This window comes from Ambystoma mexicanum, chromosome 9 (genome assembly GCF_040938575.1).
Source record: "Ambystoma mexicanum isolate Mex_15411 chromosome 9, UKY_AmexF1_1, whole genome shotgun sequence".
In the NCBI taxonomy this organism is placed as follows: Eukaryota; Metazoa; Chordata; class Amphibia; order Caudata; family Ambystomatidae; genus Ambystoma; species Ambystoma mexicanum.
Window position 1 is genome coordinate 1,535,000,647 of NC_090931.1, and position 16,440 is coordinate 1,535,017,086.

A 16,440-nucleotide genomic window follows, 5' to 3' on the forward strand; every position below is an offset into this window, starting at 1 on the left:
GCAGGCTCCGTTGTAGCCCAGTGGTTGAATGTGAACAGAGGTAAATGTGATAAGGTAACATGTGAGGGCACCAATAGTAAGTGAGATGCAGTGACAATCTGTAGTGACACCAGTAAGGTGTGGGGTATAATGCATTCTGGGATATTTAGTCCTGTGGTGGTATACCTACTGAGTGAAGCAGCGTGCCTTCAACAGTATGTCATGTGGGGCCTCTGATCTATGCTAGATTACAATGAAGGATGTTTATTGCTGTTGGATAGTTCTCAAACACGTTTGTTTATCCACTGCATGCGAGAGTGCATTCTGGGAAATGTAGTCCTGTTGTGCCTGCATTCTTTGTGAAGGGCCAAGTATTGTTTGTTTTTTGGATAACTAGGCCTAAACTGACATACCTTGCTTGGCATGTGAGTGGAGTATCTGGGCATGGAAGGCGGTATCTAACATACAAGGCTGTATTTGCACCTGATGGCTTCAAATGGCACACAAGCCTGAATAGGCTGAATGCAGATTAGTGAATTTGGCAGCACCTGGGAATGTGATGCTGTACCTGTTGCATGATAGCAGTACCTCCCCATCCGAGGCTGCACCTAGCACATGATGGTAACACTTGAATATGTGCGGCTGTCCCTAGGCACACCGTTGCTCTATTTAGGTATACAAGACCGCATGTGATATCAAATAAACCAGTGGCTATGTCGGTGCTCGTTTACTTTGACTGCAATAGAAACAGCAGACACGGCCATATAAAGCAAGCAGTTGGATTTGAACAGGAGAACCAGTGAACGCCGATCAGGATTGCACAATGTTAAAGCAGAGGAGTGGACACCAACCAAGTGGCAGCAGCGTGACGCGCTATCCTGGGGTGACGGGCCATAGACTTCCAAGGGAAACTCTCTGAGGTAGCATTAGCAGCTTTGGTTTGGAAGTTGGAGGATGGAATCCTAGTTTTTCATGGACAGTACACTTTCAATAGACGGCTCCATATTCAAGCCCATGCACGGGTAGGAATGCCAGGTGAACCTAAACTTTAGATCTGACCAAGACCAAAGGCTGGGTCTCAGTCCGAACAAAATGCGGCATCCATGGGGCCAAAAGATCCTTGAAGGCGAAACGTCCCAGCGCCGAACTGGGTGCGCCAAAATGGGCACGCCCAAATGTCTCCTGCGCCGAATCGTCCTGCTCAGTGTTAATCTGCTTTGAATCACATTCTGTGCATATAGTCTTGACATCCAGTGGTCACCGCGGAGTATTGCATCTTGTCTTTCGAGAATCGAAAGGAGACGTCGGCATAGGCGTGTCTATAACACTATCCCTATTGTGACGTGTAATGTACCCAAAATCCCTCACGCGCTGAGGTCCCTCAGGTTGTTTTTTTCCGCCCAGCATACTGGTCGCCTTCATAGCTCTCAACCATTTGTGCTGCAAAGGCGGGTGAAATCACCAGATTTTGTTTTTGGTGGGTGAGACGCCCATTGGAATGAATGGATGTGCAGGAGGCTTGGCGGGTGATACAGCCCTTTACAAGGCGGGTGACACCCGCCAAAAGTGTGTGAGTTGAGAGCTATGCGCCTTATGTGGAGCTCGTCCAGAGAAATTGCTTGGTCCTCTTCGACCTTTGGTCGTAAATATTAAGGTTATTGATATTACCCTACCGTCCCTTCCATTGACGGCTGTTCCAGTTATCCGCCGAAGACAGTCCACGGATTTTCAATGGACGGCGCTGCTGACCACGTGGCCGGGCCTTCTGGCCGGCCTACATAGTAGGGAGAGTGGGGTCGAGTGGGCATTTCCCCATTTCGGAGAATGCCTTTCCCCTCTCATTGTCCCCTGGGTCTATTCGTCACAGTTTATTTTCTCAGCTACGGAGAGGACTCCATTTAGGTTTTGTCCTGTTTGCAGGGCCAAATTTCCTTGGAAAGATAAGCACCGTAAGTGTAACCGGTGCTTACCCATCACTCACGAGTCGGTTTGTGCGGCTTGCAAGCTCCTGCGCCCCAAAGGAGCACCGTGTTAATCGGTGGGCGGCCTATAGAATGTTGCAGGCCGAGTCTAGTTCTTCCGCTGCCACAACCGCTGATTGTGAGGAGGGGATGAGTGACGAACTAGCCTCCGATCCGGAGGCGATTGACTTTTCGGCAGAGCACTCTCGCTCTGCGTCATCTGTCCCCGGCCCCGCTAGGCAAGACCTAGGTCACACACAGGCGCACATGTTCCCCACACTAAGAACACAACCCCAGGGACTTCTTCGACTAAACAGTCGAAACGGTCCGCAGTGCCAACGGGCCAGCCGAAAACTTCGGCCCTGCACGCCGACCGCCAGGGCTGGCAGCCCTCCCCGCAACCAGAGATGCGCCCAAAAGGTCTAGGGAGAAAAAACCCTCTTTGTGTGGCTAAGCTGCAGAGGGTCTTTGACCCTACTCAAGATGAGGAAGAATATGATTATGACATCACTGAGGAGGAGGCTCAAAATGAAGATCCGTTTATAGACTCTGAGGAGGTCCATTTAGACCCCAGTGAGGGTTGGAGGGGTAGACCCCGACTAATTGATCCTCGCCCATGGCAGTCACATACTCTAACCCCGAACCTGACGCCTTGTGCCTGGACTCCCCTCCTACCCCCACCCACTAGACGGGCCTCCCCGGTAGATGATCAAATGGCTTTCAATGCCATATTGATGAAAGCAGCTGATCACTTCAATATTGCTACTCAAGAAGCCATTCCAGAGGCTGATTTTTGTGGAGGACATTTTAAAAGAAAAACCTCCTACCAGCCAGGCGATTCCTCTACTTTATTCAATTAAAAAGAGGTTAGCTCCTTCTTTGGTAACACCTGCACTTACTAGAGCAGTGAATCCGAGGGTCAAGCTTTTTCGACCCTTCCCCTCTGACCCCCCTCTACATCAGGGGTCATTCTACTCCAGATTCATTGGTTGTTACAACTACCAGGAAAAGAGCAGGGGTTCCCCTGACAAGTTTTGGGTAAAGGGATCACTGCAGCGGCTTACTCCACTCACATCGCCAACAATACAACATTGTTAGCCAGCTGTGCTGATGCGCAATGAGCCAAGCTACAGGAAGGCCTTCAAGAAGTCCCTGAGACACTGCGAGCCCATCTGCTCTCAACAGTGACAGAGGGCAGGCAAGTTAACCAAAGTATGCTAAAGAATACTTTAGATGCAGTAGAAACTGCCGGAAGGTCTTTGGCTCAAAGCACCCACCTGAAGAGGCACCCATGGCTAGGAAACTCTGGGTTCAAGCCAGAGACACAAGCTTCACTTATAAATAAACCAGTGGAGGATACTTATTTATTTGGAAAGGCAGTGGATGAAGCCCTCGAAACTGCAAAGGAGGAGCATGACACCCTTAAGACTCTGGATCAGATTACCCAGAGACCTTCACAAAGAAGGGGGAGCGGGAATAGACATTCCTTTCGTGGGCAACAATTCCCTCAAAATCAATACAACTCTGGGAATAACTGGTCCTCTCCTCAAGGAACCAGCAGCTACAACACCCCATGCCCCACTAGGGGGCAACGACACAGGTAAAGGGGGCCAAAACTCTACCCCTCGAGGATCCCCGGCATCAGGACAGAAATGACCCGCAGTTCTGGGTCCCCTCCCATACATCCCCGGTCTGGGGCCGGCTTACATCGTTTTTTTGAGTATGGGAGGGAATAACTACAGACCAGTGGGTGCTAAAGACCGTCGCCCACGGGTACTGTATAGAGTACAGCTGGACCCCACCGTTCAGATGGCCATGAGCAAGACGCCTGACCAACTACAAGAAGTCGAGACCCTACAGGAAAAGGGCGCTGTAGAGGTTGTACCTCTTCTACAGGTAAACCAGGGTATTTAATCAGTGTGCTTTCTTGTACCCAAAAAGGACCTCACTATGCACCCTGTAGTAGATCTGCGGCCAGCAAACAAGTTTTTGAAGCCCCAAAAGTTTTGTATGGTCACTCTGCAAGAGGTAATTCCCCTGCTCACACGGGGGGACTGCATGGCAACATTGGACATGAAAGATGAATACTTTAATATTTTAATGTTGCCAGCGCACTGAAAATACCTCAGCTTCATGATTCAAGGCCAGCACTATCAGTTCAAAGTAATACCCTTCGGCATAGCTTCTGCACCAAGGGTATTTACAAATGTACTGGCAGTGGCAGCATCACACCTGTGCAGTTTATCCCGGTTTATCCTTTCCTCAATGACTGGCTCATAACGGGATTCTTACGAAACCTGCCTGTCAAATACCCAAACACACTATCGCTCTTTTATTCAGATTCTCTGTCAACGAAAGGATATCCAGTCTAGACCCCAGCCATGTCAAACAGTTCCTAGGGGCTCTAATTCGAACAAAGGACAGCCTCGTCTTCTCCCTCCAACGAGAGGGTCCAAAACATGCTGTTTCAAATCCGTCAATATGTAGCTCAATATGTAGCCAGTTGAGAGGTGATGGTACACAAGGCTATGCGACTGTTGGGAATGATGGCGTCATGCATTTATTTGGTTCCTCATGCGCACTTGCGCATACGTCCAATGCAGGAGTGGCTCAACAGCCAGTGGTGTCAGGCCAGCGGACAATGGGATAATCTAGTGGTCGTCTCGCCAGCCCTCATTCTCTCGCTATGGTGGTGATCGAGGGAGAACCTCTTGAAGGGGAAATCCTTCACCACCCTTGCAGTGGAGGCCACTGTAACTACAGACGCATCTCTCACAGGGTGGGGAGCTCACCTGCTTCAACAGACCGCGCATGGAGTTTGGTCGTCAGACATAGCATCCAACCACATAATCCTGTTGGAACTGTTGGCTGTGTTCAAAGCACTAAAAGCTTTCCAGACACAACTGCAGGGAAAGACGGTCCTGATCCTCACAGACAGCACCACAGCCATGTACTATCTGAACAAACAGGGGGGCACTCACTCTCCAGGGCTATTTAAACTGTTCCAGAACAATTGTAAGTGTGCTCTCAAACACATCATGTTGCAGGGGAACTCTTTCTTCTGGCAGACTTACTCAGCAGCGATTTCCCACTACCCGTGGAGTACGAATGGCGATTACATGAAGACGTTGTTGCCAACGTTTTTGCAACTCTGGAGAATGCTCAATGCAAAGATTACGCATCCAGGTACCCCCAGAACTGTTCCAAGGGGAACGGACTCTGGATAACCTGGTCAGGGAAATTTGTTTATGACCTCCCCTGCCCCCCTCCATCCCCGGCTCCCCTACACAACAATATAGTGCACAAGATGCACTAGGAACCAGTCCTGATGATACTGGTGGCCCCCCCATGTGGGCCTGCCAACCCTGGCTCGCTCATCTGATGGAGATGTCCCTATCTCCTCCAATGAAACTGCCTTGCCCGTACAGCATTTTGTCGCAAGACAAGGGGGAAACACTTCACCCATGCCCGCAAACATTGAATTTAGCAGCCTGGCTCCTGAGGTCATAGAGTTCGGGCACCTGCAACTCCCTCAGAGATGTATGGACATACTCAGGGAGGCAAGAAAACTTAACGCACGATATTGCTATTCCAGTAAGTGGAAAAGTTTCGTTATCTGGTGCAATTCTAAGAGCATCAACCCCATTGACTGCTCTCCTACACATCGTTTTGTACCAGACCCGTTTACTTGACTCTGGTCTAGTCTTTAACTCTGTAAAGGTTCACTTGGCTGCTCTTTCAGCCTACACTATATGTTGCGGTAGAAGATACCATTTATTAAGACTTTCCTGGACGGAGTAAAAAGAATTCACACTCCCATCTCTAACCCAGCTCCCAGATGGGGACCTAAACGTGTTGTTGACTAGACTTATGGGGTCTCCTTTCGAGCCCATGCATAAAGCAAGTCTCAAAGATCCCACCTACAAGACTGCCTTTTTAATAGCTATTACTTCCATTAGGAGAGTCAGTGAAATACAAGTGCTCTGTTCTAGACCCCTTTGTAACAGTTCACAATGATAAGGTGGTTCTGCGCACTCACCCTAGGTTTGCGCCCAAATTCTTTTCAAAATTCCATGTGAACCAATCCATAGAACTACAAACCAACGTTCTTTCAAAATCCCTCAAACATGGGAGAAAGATGTCTGCACACACTGGATGTATGCAGAGCATTCATGTTTTACATGGAAAGAACTCGACCACTACGAAAAACAAATCAGTTTTTCGTTTCAGTGGCAGCAATTAGAGAAGGAGACCCTGTCTCCAAATCTACTATCTCTAAATGGATTGTCAAATGCGTCACATTCTTGCTAAGAGTAAACTGCCATTCAAGATTAGAGCACATTCTACTCGAGGCACTGAGGCTTCCATAGCATTCATTGCAAATGTTCCCCTGGAGTCATTTGCAAAGCGGCAACCAGGAGTTCGGTACACACTTTTACAAAACACTATTGCCTAGACACTCATTGTAGGTCTGATTCTCAGGTGAGACATCTTTTCTCTACTCTTCCTTCTCACATTCCACCTCCAACTCCGGGTACTGCTCGCTAGTCTATGCACAGCATGTGATTCTAAGCAGATTAACAAGCATCAGAAGATGGGCATTACCGTAAAAGCATTTCTGATGATTGTATCTGCTTAGATTCACATGCGCCCACCCTTCCTCCCAGCTTGGATGGAAGGAACATAGACGTCTTACTACTTTGTTTCTTTTCTGTACTCACTCACGTTTGTCATAGGCTCCCTCACGGCAGAAAAAATACATTCGGAGGGACCTCGGCCTGTGAGGAATTGTGGGTACACTACACGTCACGATAGGGATAGTGTTACAGATCTGCCTATGCCGACTTTCCCTTTCAATTCTCGAAAGACAAGATGCAATACTCTGCGGTGACCACTGGATGTCGGACTATATGATCAGCATGTGAATCTAAGCAGATACAATCATCAGAAATGCTATTACGGTGAGTAATGCATGTCATACCAGGCAATCGTGTAAGTACCATTCCATTACAACTGGATTGTGCACATCACCTTGGTTCTTTGTATGCATGTAGCTGAATATTTCCCCCAATTTTACCCAAAAGCTCTAGCCACCTCCCCCACCCGCATTGCCCTCCCAATACCACCCTATCCGCTCCACCTCCCCACCCCCCTCCCCCCCAACAACTATGCACTTCCCCCAACTTGTACTCTCATATAATGGCTAAATAGGAGAACCGCAACCTTGCTTTGGGGGTCGCTGTTTAACTCCTGAACCAAATGGGGTTCGCTGCAGACGTCTGGATGAATACTATTTCAAGGGCACCAGCCCTACTCAGTATTAACGCACTAACGTTCTAATATTAGCATGTTACTAGGTCGAGCAGTTTACATCATGTAAAAGGTAATTGAACCAAAGTACTTAAAATATTCCCACCCATCGCTTTCATGGAATCGTCAATGTACCTCTAACTTGCTCCGGTCCGAGGCAGAGATGTCACCCACATATCTTCCTCCCCTGGTCTGGAGATGATTTCTTATGTTGGCGTCTATAAAGTTCACTGCTTCCTCCGGAAGGGTAAAGAATACTGCACTGTCGGGTCTCCAGGTAACAGGAGGTGTTAGTTAGAAACTCTTGGGTGGCATTGGTAGTTGTTGATGCTTGGTTGGTTGTTGGGCAAGATTTGGTGCAGTACCCTTATGGTGCACTACAACCACCTTGATCTCCTGGCAATAGGAACCCAACCTTTGGTATAAGTCTGTACTACACAGGTTGGTAGCATGATAGATCAGCCAGGCTGATCTAAAGAGGGGTCAATGTGAGCAGTAGGGGAGTTACACAGAGATTCACAGTGACAGGTATCCAATTAAACACTTACACTCAAGGGTTCTTGATTAAATAATTATTAACAGTCAGTTTGAATAAGCCTTCTTCAGAAGGGAGCAATGTAATAGCAACACACAAATACCTTTTAAAATACACACTCTTAGTTTCTCTAAACCAGCAAATACCCATTGGGGATGGCACACAGACACTTCCTACACCCTCAGGTGACTAAAATAACTAGGACACTGTGGACATTAATATATCACTGTTGCATTTAGAGCAATACTGAGATGAGTGTCAAAGAAAATAATTATTCGAATAAAACAAGAGATCAGACAAATACTCTGAAGTAGGTAAGTGCATATTGAAACCCCCAATGCAAAGTAAGTTAACCCCTTCCTGGAAGGAAGACCAAATGCAAAGTCAGAGGGAAGGCGAGTCACGCAGGGAGCCAGGCCAATGTCCATTGGACAAACCTCTAGGTGAACTGAAGCACTTCTTGCAGGTAAGTAAAAGTCTTGCAAAATGTTTTAGAAGTCTTTGTAGAAAAAAAGAAATCAAAGTAGGGCCACAAGCTATTTAGGCTTGTGAGGTAAAGAAGCTGTTATCCACGCTACAGGAGCAAACAAGACAAGTCTCAACTGAGATCAGGTAAGGCTACACACCAAGAGTTAAGTTCTCTTAGACTGTACAGTACCTTTGGTTAAAAGAAATGGTTCCAGCTGGCCCCGGTTCCTGTGCAGCTCTGCAGATGCTGTTGTTCCTGGGCCTCAGTCGTGGGAACAAGAGGGAGGACTTCTCCCTCTTGTTCCCACTGCAATGGGATGGTCAGTGATAGCAACCGGCAATCTTCAAATCAGTGGCACTTTGCGGTTTCAGCTCCTCATGTCTATAGCAAATGGCACCACTGTGGTTTCTGGTTATCGAGATGGGCTTTCCTTGCATCTGGGTTCCAGCACTCTGTTGAGGTGGCTCAGGCTCGGTCTGGCCTGCTTCCTGGGAGTCTGGAGGATCTTCCTGGAGCTCTTGGCCACTCAAAAGTGATGCATTCCGAATCTGGTGTTCCTCTCTCTGGCACTTCGGATCCTGCAGCAGCATGGAAGTATAGCCAGCTCAGAGAGGATGTCCAGACGAGTTCACTTTGGAGTTGATTGGTCCCACCAACTTAAGGGGAGAAGTCGTCCTTGCAGGGCTTCTCTAGTCAAGGCGAATTCGGCGCTTCAGCAGCAGGGCTTCACCGGGCAAACCAACGGTCTAGGAGTTGCAGCAGTCGTCTCTTCCAAGTTCTTCTTCGGATTCCTTCGTCCAGTGGTCGACTCTCCCTTCCAAGCCAAAACGCCTCACCTTTTATGCAGGTTTCTCCCATTCATTCCAGCCCAGCTGCCAGTCAAACAGCAGGGTGGCTCTCCTTGCCGACAGCCAGCCGGCCAATCGCCTTTGGGTGCATTCCTGTAACCAAGGGGATTAAGCACAGGGCGTTTCGGGCACCTCCCTCACTTCCTGTCCCTGCCAGACATACTGGAGCTAGAGGCAGGCTTCATGCGTGAATCCCACCAAAGAGAAAACGAAGAAAGAGACCAAACCTGGCTTGGCACGCAGAGTAAATCTCAACAAGGACCTTTCTACAAAGAAATGGCAAAAAAAGACGACTGGGTCCATTTTGACAAAAATTGCACCTGTGGTGGGTGCTTTACTGCAGCTGCGAACGCGGCCCATGGTAAAGCACACCCCGGTAGTAAAAAGTAAATCACTGCCACCAGCCATTCATCGAGGAAATGGTAACATAAAATTGTTAAATGATAAACTAGACACAGGGGATACGAAGTAACCCCTCCAGCACCCTATGGTAAGATAGTGTGTGCTGGGTCTAGAAAGTTACAAAATGTAAGTAAAGCCAATTTCACTTCACTGCTCTGGGAAACAGTAGTTATCCAAGAGAAAGGTATTTAAACATTAGGGAAATGTGAAAGACTTCCCTGTGCCACTGCACTGAAGGTGCTGTGTGCCACAATGAAAAGATGATGCCTATGGAGTTTGTCAGAGGAATTAGGGAGAATTCTCAGAAATGTGCAAACACTCGTCCCCCGCCCCCCCCCCCCCCCCCCCCCAAACCCCCCAGACTAAGGGACAGGAGGATTTAATCCACCCCTGGATGAATCTCGCAACACTGTCTTGACTGTCTCAACACTGTCTTGAACTACAGCAAAGCACCTAGAATCCTGGCTTGCTGCAGCCATGCATTTGAGGTTGTCCCTTCTCCCTAGCCTGGCTTAAACAACACTAGCAATGCGATTCTCAACCTTTTTGAGACATTCTTCATCAAACTTGAGCACCTACTGCTGAAATTCTTGCCTGCTGTGCTGCCCCCTGTTAGTAGTGTTTTTATTTAGCATTTTTTCAGTTTAATTAAAATCTATTTCTATATATGCTTGACTGTCATTCATCTTATTTTGGTTTTGCAGTGCTATTGTTTGGGTTGCTACTGTGCCGACTCACAGCCTTGCATAAGAGTATAGCCTGCACTCGGCTCACATTACCAGAAGAAACGAAGATGATAGACCATTTATGTTGTGCCTTGTGTTCGGGATTGGTGCTGATTTAGTTGTATTTTGGCACATTCCTCACAACTCATCCCTGTTCTCCTGCATGGCAGAAGTTGTTTCATCACACTGACTCTATGCTTCACATTGAGTGCAGCGCTATGCATATGGGTTCAATACAGGCGACGATGGGTGCTAGGAAGGGGGGGGGGGGGAACCTGCCTGTAGGCGTCTGTTGCCCCTTCCCTGGATAGGAGGAGCATTGCTGGGCAGTTTCCAAGGCCATGGGAGAGGATATGTTTGGCAGTATGGGTGCAAGAAAGAAAAGGGGACAGAAGCTGAAGGCAGTGAAGAAAGGGGATTGCCTGATTAAATTGAGCTTTAGATCTGAGGGTTTGGGGAGGGGAATAAAGGGAGATGGGTGTGGCCAGGCGCCGGGTCCCTTACATGGATGGTGGGTAGATGTGGGAGAGGGCCATGGGAGGTTGTAGATTGTGTGAATTGCCGGTTGAGAATTTTATTGAGTGGGAATAAAGGGGTACAGAAAAAGGTTCAGCACGAGGCTCGAGCAGTAGCCAAGGCAGGTGAAGACAACATAGAGGTGAAGGTTCTAGTGAAGCGGTACATGAGGAAATGGTGCATTTTGTGTCTTTTCATAGGGGTTACCCTGCCAGCTGTTGCAGTGGAAGTAACACATTGCTGGAGATGTAGTTTGTTGTCAAAGAGGACCCAAGATTATGAGCCCTTGGAAGAGAGTTGCTGAAAGGATGATTGGGAGGGGAGAAGAGCTGGGGAGTCGAGAGCTTAGCTGTTGATGTATACTCCCAGGATCTCACAGTGTTACTGGGCAACAGGAACACTAATTCGGAGCTCAGTGCTAGTGCTATTAATATTTGTTGTACCTTGTGTGATGAAGTCCCCTGCCTTACCTTAGGGTACTGGCAGTGGGGTGGTCCAAGGCGAGAGGGCATAGTTCCCTGAGCTTGTGGCTGCTGCACCGGGAGGAGATATGGCGGGGTCCCTGCATATACAAAGTTGTGCTCGACACACTTAAAGAATTAAATGAAGCATATGCGTGTTGTTCATTTAGTAGACAAAAGAACACTGTTCTCCTACTCCGGCTAACCTCACAGAGATTACAGAATTGCTATTTCTCTACAGTCGGAGAGATACATTCACAGAACGGGTGCAATTGATACCCCTAAGTACCACTGATGAGGAAAGACATACTGTAAACATATTTGGCTTATTCACAAATGATGCCCTTTTAGAGAAGAAGCAGGGGGAAGGTGTTTGGAGAGTTGGAGGACTTTACAGTGGAGAAAGAGACTGATTATATCTGGAGGCAGAGTATTAGTGCGGTTGGAAGGAAAACATTTTCACATCTGAGGATAGAATTATTAACATGTAAGGAAGAACATTTCTACCATCTGAAGGGAGAATATTGAGGCGGTAGGAGGGAGGGTACTGAGGAGGTCTGAGGTCAGATTTGTTAAAGTCTGGAGGGAGAATATTGAGGAGGATGGAAGTAAAATTGTTAGTCTGGAAAGAGAATTGTTGAGGAAAAGGAAATAAAATGTGTTGCCATCTAGGGAGAGATTATGGAAGAGTTTGGATTGGGATTTGTTATCATTTGGAGAGAGAACTTTTGAGCTGATGCAAAGATAGGGTTATCTGAAGAGGAGTCATCAAGGAGGGCGAGGGAGAATAGAATCCCTACCATTTTGGGGGGAAGGATGGAGGGAGAGTTGCAAATCCTGAGAAGGTCAGTGGAGGGAAGATATCCCTACTAGCCAGAGAGATCAGGGAGGTTACAGAAGACCAGCTTAGACCATCGGAGATTTCAGGGCTGGTATGAGGTACTAGATAGTGCAATCTCACTGAAGAACATGGAGGTTGAGGGAGGGGATCCAGACTTTAGAACAGGGTGGTGATCAGGTAATAGCAGACCCCCCAAGTATGCCCCGTAAATCCTGGAAGAACGGATTAGTGTTGAGAGAGATTCACTGCTGTCTCAAAAGATAATGCAACACTTTGCCAAGCCCACAGACTCTGAAGAAGCTGATTAGGGATACCTGGAAACTTGACACCCGAAGACAAAGGTCAGGGTGCTCCACTGGACAGTGTTGCAAGACCAGGGTGGGCCCTAAAGTAATTTTCTTGGCTTATTTAAGATTTCAGATTTCACATTCGGATGTGTTTGTTTTGAAGTAGTGGGAGAAATTATTTTTTGCCAATTTTCTTCAATTTTTTTGAGTGCCATCACCTCCTCTCATGCTCACCTATTTTCAACATTGTCATTATCTAATAAAGCACTATGGGCCTCATTCAGTGTTTGGCAGTTATTCGGTTTTAATTCTGATGACTTACCGGCAACATTGGTTACACTGACTGCTACTTGGGTCCGTGGCTTTACCACGGGATTGCAAGTGGCAGTAGCATGGTGGTAGTCCATGTGGTTTTTGGCAGAATTACCCCTAGCATTGTGCTGGAGGTAAATCCTCCACTTCAAATCCCAAGGTGGGATTTGGTGGAGTGGTAAAAAAGTCAGTAGTTCTGTTACCACCAAAAAAGGGCAGTAACATAATTACCACCACTTTTGTTTACCACTCTGCCAAACTCGGAATGAGGCCCTGTGGTTATTCCGAACAACTTGTCTTGTGTTTATTGCATTCTTGGATCACTCCATGACACGACAGAAAATAACTCTCTGCTTCTTTTAATAGAAAATGGAGCCATGACCTGCGACCAGAGTTTCACCCAGCAGCCCCAATTCCTGACACATATGAGGGTCAATGCGAAGAAGAAAGGGCTTACCTGCAGAGTCTGTTGGACGAGCTTCACTGACAGGACAAGTCTAAATATGCACAAGAAATCCCACGTAGGCGACAGACTTTACAAGTGCCCGGAGTGTAATAAAAGCTTCACTACAGATGCAAATTTATACAAGCATCGGAGAATCCATACAGGAGAACGACCACACCACTGTACAGTGTGTGAGAAAAGCTTTCCTTGGAAGTCAAATCTGTTAAAACATCAGAGGATCCATACTGGGGAGCGGCCATACCCATGTACAGAGTGTGAGAAAAGCTTCAGTCAGAGCTCAACTCTGTACCAGCATCAGCTGCTCCACACTGGGGAGCGACCATACCAGTGTACAGAGTGTGAGAGAAGCTTCTTTCAAAACTCAGATCTGCGCAGGCATCAGAGGAGCCATACTGGGGAGAAACCCTATCATTGCACAATATGCAAGAAAAGCTTCAGAGACGCTTCAGCCGTGAGCAAGCATCAAAAGACGCATACTGTGAAGAAGCACTGTATGTGCACAGAATGTGGTAAGGACTTAGCAATCCAACCTGAGGCAACATCAAATATCTCACTCAGTAAAACTTGTACCAATGTAGAGAGTGTGGGGAAAACTTAGAGTTCACATCTGTACAGCCATCAGAAGATTCACAGAGAATAAAACCCTATGAGTGCAAGAAAAGATGCCCTGGATCTCCCTCTGAGCAGTCCTTGCAGGGTCCATGCTAGAGAGAAGCCCTATTAATCCACAGATGCCCCGGATCTCCCCCCCTGAGCAGCCATTGCAGGGCTCATACTAAAGAGAAGACCTATTAATCCACAGAGTGCAAGAAAAGATGCCCTGGATCTCCCCCTGAGCAGTCCTTGCAGGGTCCATCCTAGAGAGAAGCCCTATTAATCCACAGAGTGAAAGAAGAGATGCCCTGGATCTCCCCCTGAGCAGCCATTGCAGGGTCCATCCTAGAGAGAAGCCCTATTAATCCACAGAGTGAAAGAAGAGATGCCCTGGATCTCTCCCTGAGCAGCCATTGCAGGGTCCATCCTAGAGAGAAGCCCTATTAATCCACAGAGTGAAAGAAGAGATGCCCTGGATCTCCCCCTGAGCAGCCATTGCAGGGTTCATACTAGAGAGAAGACCTATTAATCCACAGAGTGAAAGAAGAGATGCCCTGGATCTCCCCCTGAGCAGCCATTGCAGGGTTCATACTAGAGAGAAGACCTATTAATGCACAGAGTGAAAGAAAGGATTCGCGCCGGATCAGACTGAGCAGCCATTGCAGGATCCATACTAGAGCGAAGCCCTATTAATCCAGAGTGCAAGAAAAGATGCCCTGGATCTCCCCCTGAGCAGCCATTACAGGGTCCATGCTAGAGAGAAGCCCTATTAATGCACAGATGCCCCGGATCACCCTGTGAGCAGCCATTGCAGGGTCCATCCTAGAGAGAAGCCCTATTAATCCACAAAGTGAAAGAGATGCCCTGGATCTCCCCCCTGAGCAGCCATTGCAGGATTCAGACTAGAGAGAAGACCTATTAATGCACAGAGTGAAAGAAGAGATGCCCTGGATCTCCCCCTGAGCAGCCATTGCAGGGTCCATCCTAGAGAGAAGCCCTATTCCACAGAGTGAAAGAAGAGATGCCCTGGATCTCCCCCTGAGCAGCCATTGCAGGGTCCATCCTAGAGAGAAGCCCTATTAATGCACAGATGCCCCGGATCTCCCTCTGAGCAGTCATTGCAGGGTCCATGCTAGAGAGAAGCCCTATTAATTCACAGAGTTTAAGAAAAGATGTCCCGGATCTCCCTCTGAGCAGCCATTCTAGGATCCTTACTAAAGAGCAGCACTATGAATGTACACAGGGCAAGAAACGTGTCTGTGTCCCCTCAACTCTGATCGAACTTCAAAGGACCACCTTATAGGGCAGAATCCTTATGGGTGCACAGAACTTGGTAAGTCCATTAATTAAGCATGATAGATCCCACAGGGGCAAGATTGAACAAATGTAGAGAGTGGGGAAACGCCTAATTCAAAATTGACATCTCTGTAGCCATCAGAAGATCCTGACTGGGGAAAAGTCTGAGAAGTGCAGCGAGTGTGGCGAGCAATTTCATCTGTCATCAAACCTGAGAGGACATCAGAGATCCGCCTGAGGTGTTGGTTCTGAGGTGGTTGCAACAGTGCTGAAACTTCATACATGGATAACCTACTTGCTGTGGTGTTAGTTCACTATATAGCCAGACAGCCGAGGGGGGAACAACTTGCACTGTCTTAGAAGCTGCAGAATCGGGAGCTGTCCACTGGTCCCAGAAGGTTAAAAGAAAGTGAGATGTTCCTACTTATAGTACAGAACATTCTCTTTGCCAGCCCTGGCTCGGGTTCCTTACATCACCCGCTGTTTGTAAACATCTACCAAAGCAGGAGGCACTGATTATAAGAGGAAAGACAAAAGGAGCAAGAAGCAACAGAAGCCGCAAATTCAATTTAGGAAATGGACGACAAGAAGCAGCACAAGTGTTGTGGACGATAAGATCAACTAGCACTGAAGTGGCTTCTGATCAGGAATCAACACATGAATGGCAATAGAAAGGAGTTCTGGAACCTAGAGATCAAGTTGATCCTAACAGCGCAGGATGGTGGGCCCTGCAAAGGAGAATGCAGATTAATATTCACCTTTTTCATCATCAATTGACTCCCGGGATTAGGGGAGCAGCCACTCCTGTTGCTTTTAACGCAGTTTGAATATGGCATTATAAGCAAGCTGTTGGATACTGAGAGTCTCTGTCCCCCCTGGAAACCCTCCCCCCCACCTGCACCCTGCTGTTTCCATTCCTAAATTAAACTTGGTTGCTGACATGTCTCCTGTGCTGCTCCCCTGCCTCTGCCGGTGCTCAAGGGCAACCATACATTGGACTAAAATCCTTCTCTAAATATAATTAGAAAAATGTCTGCATAATAAACAAAGTCAGGTTTACATGCATGGGTTATCGTTAGCTTGGTGATATAAACTGTAACACAATTGTAACTTGCAGATGTAACGCCTGTTAGGAGTATGTATTGAGCATGTATCTACAGAACCTGGAACCTCAGGGGTGAGAGTGGAGTGTGTTCAGGTTCCAGGGAGGGCAGTTGGCTGGTGATGACGCCTGGTCCCAGTGCCTGGAGGCTGATCAGTATTACTCTGTTATATTCTACTTCGTTCCAGTGCTGGAACTGAGTGTCTGCACTGCTCTTTGTCTCAGTCCATTTAAGGGATATTTTCTTTTCTTTCAGGATTTACATTTGAACTGCCAATAATGGCAGAATGTTCATGACTTTATTTTTGTGGTTGATTTTTCTGTTGCTGCATCATC

At 47.5% G+C, this 16,440-nt stretch overlaps 1 protein-coding gene across 3 annotated transcripts in view; it reads left to right on the forward strand.

Moving 5' to 3' along the window:
* Positions 1–16,061, forward strand: part of LOC138489461 (zinc finger protein 551-like) — a 184,399-nt gene extending 168,338 nt beyond the window's left edge. For all 3 annotated transcript variants that reach the window (XM_069617182.1, XM_069617183.1, XM_069617184.1), the window contains one exon: positions 13,013–16,061. In XM_069617182.1, coding sequence (XP_069473283.1) covers positions 13,013–13,710 — 698 coding nt within the window. In that variant the 3' untranslated portion in view covers positions 13,711–16,061. The remainder of the gene's footprint in view (positions 1–13,012) is intronic.
* The last annotated feature ends 379 nt before the right edge of the window (positions 16,062–16,440 follow it).